This window comes from Triticum aestivum, chromosome 4D (assembly GCF_018294505.1).
Source record: "Triticum aestivum cultivar Chinese Spring chromosome 4D, IWGSC CS RefSeq v2.1, whole genome shotgun sequence".
Lineage (NCBI taxonomy): Eukaryota > Viridiplantae > Streptophyta > Magnoliopsida > Poales > Poaceae > Triticum > Triticum aestivum.
In genome coordinates this window covers 70280815-70290512 of record NC_057805.1, presented here as the reverse complement: position 1 = coordinate 70290512, position 9698 = coordinate 70280815, and the positions used below count along the sequence as shown (strand labels likewise).

The following is a 9698-nucleotide window of genomic DNA, read 5'->3' as shown; positions in this document are numbered from 1 at the left end:
TTGCTGGGCGGCTTAGCCCTGTGGTGAATTAAGTAATAAAATTCAGGTGCGCTTTGAAAAAAAAATCCAGTGTGAGGCGAAGAATTGGGGTTTGACTGGAGTAACTTATTTGTGTAATATTATGCCGGGGAGTAGGTTTTTGGGCAACCGGTCCTTCGGGCTGTCAAGCTTGTTCTAAACTCCCTTAATTAACAAATGCAGCAAGTCTCACAATGCAGTGAAATGATGAATCATTACGGACAATTCTGGCAAGCAGGGCATAATCCTCTTCATCCTTCACGCTGCAGTAACTAGCAAACCAGGTTTATTTATGTAAAATTAAATTACATCCAGAAATCCGATGATAGTCCCATATTTTACACCTGTTGAACACACTCGCGCACTGGCGCTTCACAGTGCAGAAGTGCACCACATCGCCCTCATGAACATGAACAATCCTGCTATGCTCTACTGGAGAAGGGAGGGAGCTCAACTCAGCTAACGCTTCTCCCTTGGGAACCCCAGGAGCGCAAGGATCAGCGCAAAGAAGCTGCCCTTGATGAGGCCCCTCAAGATCCTCTGCTTCTCTGCCGTGTAGGGCGGGTACCTTGCATTCGCCTCGCCACCGAACCCGCGGATCAGCACCGCCTTCCTGTGGGTGAAGCAGTCGAAGCTGAACTTGCCATGGTACGACCCCGTGCCGCTGTCGCCCACGCCACCGAACGGCAAATGTGGGTTCGTCAGCTGTAAAATGTGATGTGTTCAGGAGGATGCATGTTTTTGGTTCAGAAGATTGATTCACAGAGTTCATGAGCAGTTACGTGTAGGGCTACGTCGTTGACGAGCATGCCTCCTGCCGAGACGTTTGAGACGAAATCTTGTTGCAGTTTCTTGTCCTTGGTGAAGAGGTAGGCCGCCAGTGGCTTTGCCCCAGCGTTGATGTGCGCGATGCTTTCTTCAATCTTGTCGACCTGGCAACCATAGTTCAAAGAATCCAAACAGGGTTGGATACTAGGTTTAATTCTGAATATTTTCAAGCAGATCTCGGTGCACTCTAGGAACATTACTTATTGTCTCAAATCAAGGCAGAGGAGTACTAACCGTTATAATTGGAAGCATAGGGCCAAATATTTCCCCTGTCATAAGTTCTGTATCAAGAGGAACATCTACCAACACCGTAGGAGCTATTTTTCTGCGACATAAGAAACAAAAGTTAGCGCTCTCAATTAAACACCTTCCAAAACCCAACTGTGAGTTTGTGACTGAAAGTTCACGCTATAAATTGTCGAGTTCTCACAGTTGCTCCTGATCTGTCTGACCACCGAGCTGAATCTTGGTGGCAACTTCCTTGTCCTCTATCAACTTCGTTAATCGTTTGAAATGGCTAATACTCACAATACGAGACAGGTCCGCCGATTGCAACGGATCCTCCCCGTAGAACCTTTCCAAGACTCTTTTCAAAGAGTCGACCTGCAGAAAGTTTATTTCCTAGATAAGTAAATATATAGAACTTAAGTTGGCAGAAGCAATTATTTGGCTGGTAGTTATAATAGTAGTGTAGGTACCAGCTCTGTTACGAACGCTTTTGTCGTTATGATGTAATCAGGAGCAATGCATGCCTGGCCATTGTTACAGCCCCATTTACCAACAGCAATCCTCTTAGCAGCAACCTTGAAGGAAAATCTCTGTTAAGAAAACCAAAAGACTACTTTTTGTTGTAAGAGTTGACAATATTTTTAGATATCGCTTACATGCAGATCGACGTTAGAGTCAACAATAACAGGGCATTTTCCACCGAGCTCCAGAGCAACAGGGGTTAGATGCTTCGCAGCTGCTGCCAACACTACGCGGGCTACATTACCATTTCCTGCAGTTCAAATGAATGAGTGCACTGTTAGAAACACAACATTAATTGAAGAAGCAGAAAGTATTTGACAGGTAAGAACTTAACCTGTGTAGAAGATCTTATCCCATCTTTGTCCTAAGAGTGCACCTGTTTCAGTGACACCTCCCTCCACAACTTTTATACACGAGCTATCAACGTACTCTGGTAGCAGCTTCGCGAACAATGACGATGTTGCTGGCGCAATTTCTGATGGCTTCAGCACAACAGCATTCCCAGCAGCAATTGCTCCAATGACGGGCTCGATGGATAGCACTATAACGAAGGTGAGATTATTAGTCATCTTAATATCGAACGGTCATCTAGGAATCTAACAGGCAAAAAATACTCAATACAGAAGGGGGAAATTAATTTACAATTTCTGACCAAATTCAACCGGTCGAAAGCACCAGTCCCAAGACATTAAGTGTTTAGATGGTAAAATAATAACTAAAATTTTGTTTTTGGTCACCAAAAATGTAATGGTGCCATAATTAAGACTGTCGGAACCTGCCGTCGTAATGCGCATGTGTTGAAAAAAATCAGGACTTGTGACATAAGATTGCGTTAGAGCATAACTGCAGAAATCGATGTTTGTTCAACGAAAAGGAAAGGTACCAACTATGAAACAGATTGGCATGTAGCCAATCCTTGAGCGCGGGACACGGGAGCATATCAAACTCATGCCATAAACCTCCAGCACCATCAGGCAACAGATTAATCAATGGTTAAATAGTGTATCCTCGTAGCCTCTCCCACACAAATTGCATGGATTAAATCCCTACTCAACTGTCTCGCTATATAGTACAGTCTTCAATGCCATTGACTTACAGAAAGGATAGTTCCAGGCTGATATGACGAGAACAACACCCAGGGGCTCCGGCACGATTTGAGCAGTGGATGGGAATGTAGTTATGGCAGAAGGTACCTGGAAATATATATAAATTAGTAAAGGTGACACATACCATACCAGCAAAATCAATGGATTTTTATTTAGAAACGAGTGTAATCAGTAGTATGTGGAGAATGGATTTCCCTACCTTGTCGGGCTTCATCCAATTCTTGAGCCCCTTGAGGGCAAACATACAGGCCCCTTTCGCCAGCGATATCTGAGTCATGAACAGACAGATGTCAACAACATGTGGTCATCAGTTACTAGGCCGGCATTTGACTAGTATGGCATTCCTAGTCCTAACATGTGGTCATCATGCTTCTCTGTTCATTTATTTCTGTTGTTTTACAGATTGCAATCACCAAATTTGACTAGTATGGCATTTCCTAGTCGTAGCTTGATAGTAAAGGCAATGCTTCAGTAACTACAGACTGTGACTGGCCAGCTTAGGAACCCCTGCCTCAGACGAATATGATATTTCAACGGAAGTCTTTGCAAGAAGAGAGCAAGTAGTAGAAACGTATTTACGCAGGCGGCGATATTTGACTGAGGACGCAGACTTTGTCTGACACGGGAGCAAACAAAGCGGTTTTCTTGGAAGGGACGCCGCCGGCAATGGAGGAGTAATCATTTATTTATTTATTTGGCACGCAACCCTTTCCGGGAGTTGCGAGGAAAGGGACTAGCACGCCTAACTTTCCCAAAGCCACCGCTGGCCGACAACCCCACCAAGGTTTGGATGAATCGAGTAGCCTGATTGAGCTATCGGCCGAGGAGAAGGCAAGATGGTCCAAAGAGAAAACGAATCTTGTGGGTTGTGAGGAGTATGTCTGTGCAAGACGAACAATTAATGGGAAGAATTTTACTGATCCATTGAAGATCAGATACGGAGAAGTTCAAGACGAACGAACTCGGGGCGACTGATCCAGCGCCGGCAGGCTCTCATCAAATTTACTTCCATGGATTTACAAACGGGATGCAATCACGCACGGGCACGCGGAGGGAGAGAGAATCGTGCAAACAGAGCTGGAATTCCGTTCAGTTCTTACCAACCCAAGAATCCTCCTATATATCCTGTTGGAGTCAACTTGAAGATTCGATATGGAGATGGAAGTGCTACATACCTCGTGGAGGTAGGCCTCCATGCGCGGCTTGGCGAGGTCGGCGTGGAGCGCGTCGCTGATGTCGTCCTCCTTCTCCTCGATCATCCTGACGAGCGCCCTGAGCTGCGCTGTCCGCCACTCGGCCGGCCGCGTCCGCCCCTCCCTGAAGCTGCCCCGCAGCTCCTCCATCACAGCCGCCGCCGACGCCGCCATGACAACAACCCGCTCCTCCTCGTTCCTTGGCTAGGCTGAAGCGCGCAGCAGGCGGCAATGGAGATAAGGCGAGAAACAGGGGAGGGAGAGATGGTTGTGGCCTGGTGGGGGTGGGAGAGAAGTGTGCACCCAACCCAGGGATGGAGATGGAGATGGAGACGGAGATGGAGATGGACCCTTCCCTATATATACGCCCTGATTGGTTTGTTGCGTTGGTTTGAAAAATAAGATCACCAGATTATTAGAATTACTATAGAAGATATTAAAAGGGAGATACACCATCAAAGTGTTGATATCTTCTCCACCGGCCGGCGGGCCGATGAGATCTGTTTAGACTTTTTTTCTCCATCTAATCTGTTGGTTGGAATCTTGCGAGTGACGCAGACAGGATCACAGGAAGCCGCCGGAGGCATCGAGGCGCGGGCGACATGGTGCGAGTTTTGTTGGCTCGTATCGTTCCCATCTCTTTCTTTCTCTGACTACGTGCACCCAACACAAGTCGATCCACGCGGCCGAATGGTGTGATATGGCGTGCAGTTTGTTTTCCATTCCTTTTTTATTTCTTAGTTCAGTTTGTTTCCCATTCTGGCGAGGTTTAATCTCACATAAAAGGATTCTAGATTTAAAAAATCTCACATAAATGAAAACAATTAATTACTCTCTTTTTTTGCGAAGAAAAAAAACAATTAATTACTCGATCGGGTGTAGTTTACGGATCAGACTAAGTTAAGCCATCTTGCTCTTAAAGAAACATTTGATTGCCACAGTAGCCATTTTTTTGCGAGGATGCCGCAGTAGCCATTGTTTACGTGATAATTTAAGATACACCCAGGGTCATGAGTTGACGTAGTGTTACCTCCAACCCGAATTATTTATCTTACATTTGTCTAAATACGCATGTATCTAAACATGGTTTAGTGTTAGATACACCCACGTCTAGATAAATCTAAACAAGTAATTTGAGATGGAGGAAGTACAAAACTACCTGTCCAAAGATTTGCAAAAAATGTAACATGTCTATTGCGGTTATTGAAAGTGAACGGAATTTGGCAAACTGCACACATGAACTCAAAAAGAAATGTGTTCATATATTTTTCAAGAATTATAAGAAGTCATGCAGAAAAAGTAGAAGATGAAAAATGTGAAGAATTTGTACATGCCGCACACTCAACTGAATCTATCTTATCGCTAATGTGGCTTTCTACCCAATCTCTTTCGTTGACTTTTTACATCACCTCTGACCTTATCGTCAATGTCTTTTATTACTTCCTTCGATTATTATATTTTTTTGCCGGATAATAAAATGATTGTACTATTACTTAAGAGGTTACAGCATTACAATCCTTTTAAATAGGTTTTAGCCGGCCAACCCCCATCCCTCCCCTCCCCCTTGCCGCCGCCAAGGGCCTCTATCGGGCAAAGCCCGGGCAGGGCCTCTCCTCGGCGCAGCTTCCCGCCCCATGGCCATGGCGCGGTGCTCAGTCGGCGGCGGCGTTTGGGGCGTGGTGCCGTGAGGGCGCGGCGGCTTCCGGGGTGATGTGAGCTCCGTCCGGCGGTGGTGCCTGCGGCTGCAGCGGCCGGAGGTCTCGGTTTCGTCCCGATCCCCCTCCCTGGATCTGGATCTAGCCGGTTGGGACCCGGGCGTGGCTCACGGCGGGCGTGGTGACGCCGGGCTTCCACGGCTGCTAGGCACGGTGGTGGTGCTAGCAATTGCGGTGGGGGCTCGGTGTGGTGGTGACCGAAGACGGTGCACAGTAAGAGACGTGAAGAGGCGGCGGTCTTGGTAGGGACAACAGCGGTGTGGTGAGGCGGGCTGGTGGCCGCGGCACGTACTGGAGGCGGCGGCGCGAACCACCGTCCAGGTGGGTGGCGGAGCTACGATGGCTCGGCTAGGAGGGAGTTCCTGGCGAGCAGCGAGCGTCCGGGCCACCTCTGGGCTGTGTGGCGAGCGGCGGTGGTCTCCCGGTGGTGCCGGTGTGGGAGTTGCCCGCGGCTAGGTGTGGGATCGTTGAAAGTCTGTCTATTTGGAGCGGATGATAGACTTGGGTGGCGGTTCTAGCCCTTGCTGGAGGAATTGGGTGGTTGTGGTTCCTCGGACAAGTCGTGGTGTTTGGTGGGCGGCGCTTATCCTTGTTGTGTGGTCTGTCGGCGATCTTTGGCTATGCAGCTACAATGGCGAGGCGTTGCGGTGGCGGCGGTGCATAGCGTCTTGGACGGTGCTGGCCAATTCTTTCGAGGTGTGGAGATGTGCGATGACCAGATGAAAATCTCGCACGGCTCTTGCCGGGCCGGCGGCGATGGCGCCTGTGGGTGTTGCCCCCCTCCTTGGAGGCGTCGCCGAGGTGTTTCGACATTTCCCTCGCTCGTGTGGAGTTGGTTGTTGTCTCCGGGCGAAAGCCTTGATTCAGTCGGATCGGCACGATGGCGGCGTACTTGACGTCGCTCCTTTGTTGGGAGTATCGTGTTTGGAGACACGGCTTCGTTCCTCGTTGCTCTTCTCCGGTGTTTGTCGTGGTCCTATTCTGATGCCCGGCAGCGCTATGCACGACCATGACCGGTGCATCCAAGACGGTGTTTTCCTCATATCGGAGCAAGTCCTGCCATTTACCTGCCACCTCCTCTTCGGCATTCAGGATGGATGGTGCGTCGACAAGCGAAGTTATGTGGGAGTAGTTGGTCTTCGAAGTTGCTTGGTGTGGGTTGAGATGCGGTGTTGTTATCTGTTAGGACAGGCGCTTGTGCTTTTGTAGTGTTGTATGGCCGTTGGTGCCTGTGTGCTGTGTTTGTGCTACGCTCGTTGTTCGTAACGAACGGTAGTTTTTTTGTACTTACTATTCTACCTTCTATAAAAATATGTTACGTCTAGGCGTAATTAAAAAAAAGGTTTTAATAGTTCATCGGGGTATGATACTATCCAAACTGATCTAGTATGCGAGGGACTAACAGATTTTCCAAGACGTCAATACCATGGGAGAATAGGGATATGGCGTGCAATTTGTGTGCACTCGAGTCAATCACACGTGCACTCTTAATTAATTTACAGTCTTACTAAATTTACTAAATCTCAGTCGACTAAAATTTGATTATGTCTTGGTCGATGCTATATCCATGATATCTTACATTAAGATTTTTTTCTAGAATACGCACGAGTGTGCGTATCATTCATTAAAGAAGAAGAGGGCGTAGGGAGCCCCAAACCACCAGTACAACATTTAGCTTATTTACAAGCGGATTACATCCGCCCTACCCGGTACTCTCAAAAGGCAAAGCTACTCGTGCCTGATCAGCTCTACCCTAGCTGGCTCTTGCCCTAGGACCTCGCCATTAATCAGGCCTGCCTTTGTCCAGATAGCACCCTCCGATTGTATCTTCTGCAGCACACCTGACAGAGATGGTGTGTGTCCCTCAAACACAATGTCATTCCTATATTTCCACAACGTCCACATTACCAACAGCACAGAGCCCGATTAGACTTCCGATGCTCCATAGTCTCCTCCTGTCTCATGCACCACTCGCCCAGATCCTCGTCTGGCAGGGGAAGGTACTCCATCCTTCCAGCCAAAGAGGTGCACCACTGCCAAACCTGCCTCGCAAAAACGCAACCGATGAGAAGATGTTGCATGGTCTCGTCTTGTTGGTTGCAGAAAGGGCAAGTGGCTTGGTGTGGTAGCCCTCAGCGTGCAAGCCTATCCGAGGTCCAACACCGGTTCCTGAGGGCCAGCCAGGTGAAGAAACGGCATCTTAATGGGGCCTTTGACTTCCAAGTGGGTCGCTAGCTCGGCTGGCTTGGCTCGCTGGAATGCAGAATCTTACATTGAGATTTGTGCAAACTTTTCTTTTCAGTTTTATTTCTTTCTTGCATGTTATGTCACCTGAGTGAGACTTGGTTAAATCTCATTCGATTGAGACATAGCCATACCCATCAATTTATTTGTCATACAGCTCAATTCATTGTTATTTTGTCGATCATACTAATTTACATTTTTTAGATGAGTCGAGGCTCTAAATTAATCAAATAACAGTATCACAAGAAATTCCCAAAAGGAAAAAGGAAATACAATCAAGTCCTCAAAAACCATCCATCATCTCCGTCCCACATGTGTCAGACGACACACCAAAGTTGTTGCCGATGGAGTTATGCACTGTCGTTGAGAAACCATCCATCATCTCCACCATTGTTGACCACCTCCAAGCTCACACTCCTTCCTCTCTAGCAAACCAAACACTCACACCTTTAGGGGGGGCAATGAGGAGACCTCCATCTACATCTCCACAAAATCAATCTTTAATCCATTGAAGTTCTTGTGTGATTTGTTACTCTTGGGTCTATGGGAACCCTAGGAGGATTGGTGTCTCCCGAGAGCTTCCAAGTTGTGTGGTTGTGCCCCGTGCTCATTTTTCGAGAGTTTGGAGCTCGCCTAAAGAGTTACCCCTAGCGAGAGGGAACTTGGGCATTCTTTGACGAAGGTTCTTGGAGACTTAGGTGAGACATTCATTGTCATGGGAGCATTTGTTATTCCCCACCTCTGCAACGGAGATTAGCATCCCCCATGAATGTGGACTTTGGATTAAGTCTATATCTCCATCACTTTCGGTTGTCTCTAACCCTAGATTTACTTGCTTGTTTGTTGCCTTGTGTAGCTTGCTAGTTTGTTGTAACACGTCATATATGGTGTATCATCTAACTTCATATCTAGAGAACTTACATTTCCTCACTAGACTCTAAAAGCAACTAAGAAAAGATTAAATTTGGTAGTCGCCTATTCACCCTCCCCCCCTCTAGTCGACGTAGTGCATCTTTGATCCTTCAACCACAAAGGTCAAGTATCACTCGAGGTAGATCTTCACAAAGAAGGCGATCTCTGGGTCGTTTACTAACTCTTGTTCCTTCACTGTATGGTGGGTGAAGGCTCTCAAGTGACTCCTAACCGTCCAGGAGGTGCAAACCCTCCATAGGTCACTTGCATGAACTCGTCAAAAGATCTTCAATCAAAGCACTCTCAAGAAACCATATGATCTCTCTCTCTCTCACACACACACACACACAAAAATCATAGGGATAAAGCAAGAGAGATGAACAGTTAGGCATATAGGAGTTCATGAAATAGATCATCAAGAACTTCATAGAATCAATAAGAAGTTTGGAATCACCCAACATTCTTCCTAAATCCTCTCTTCTATGCCTAGGAAATCCTCAAGAGTTGGTGAAATGCTTGGAATGAGATCTCTCTCTCTAAAGAACTTGTTTTCGTGAATGGCTATGGGTGTCAATATAAACAGCTTGATAGAAATCTGACCATTACATTGAAAAAGTAACTTATCCAACAATACCAAATAAAGCTTCTCGGAAGTACCCGGTCTGTTCAAAATTTAAATGGTTAGAAAGGAACCACATGTTTGTAGAAAAAGTTCTCAATACGCTCAATGATACTGAGTTATCCAATATAACTCTCAAAGACGAATCTCTCAAGAGTACATGGAAAAGAAAACACGGAGGTTTTGCTAAGATAGAAGTGGCTTCGAAGTACCGAACAAGACTGTCCTTTAGGAAGTACCAGGGTTAACAGGCCACATCTCAATGAAAACTATGTAGAAATGCCTAAGTCCAACTCGAAGGTACCACTACAAA

General features: G+C 46.8%; 1 protein-coding gene across 1 annotated transcript; it reads right to left on the bottom strand.

Annotated features, from left to right (window-relative positions):
• Positions 1–287: 287 nt before the first annotated feature.
• On the bottom strand, positions 288–4236 carry LOC123096283 (aldehyde dehydrogenase family 3 member I1, chloroplastic). The gene is made up of 10 exons (XM_044517975.1): positions 3878–4236; positions 2902–2970; positions 2693–2789; positions 1931–2137; positions 1731–1846; positions 1545–1649; positions 1277–1449; positions 1081–1171; positions 801–950; positions 288–723 (listed from the first exon to the last, which is right to left on the bottom strand). The coding sequence occupies exons 1-10, from the start codon at positions 4067–4069 to the stop codon at positions 478–480; spliced, it is 1446 nt and encodes a 481-aa protein (XP_044373910.1). The 5' UTR covers positions 4070–4236; the 3' UTR covers positions 288–477.
• Positions 4237–9698: the final 5462 nt, after the last annotated feature.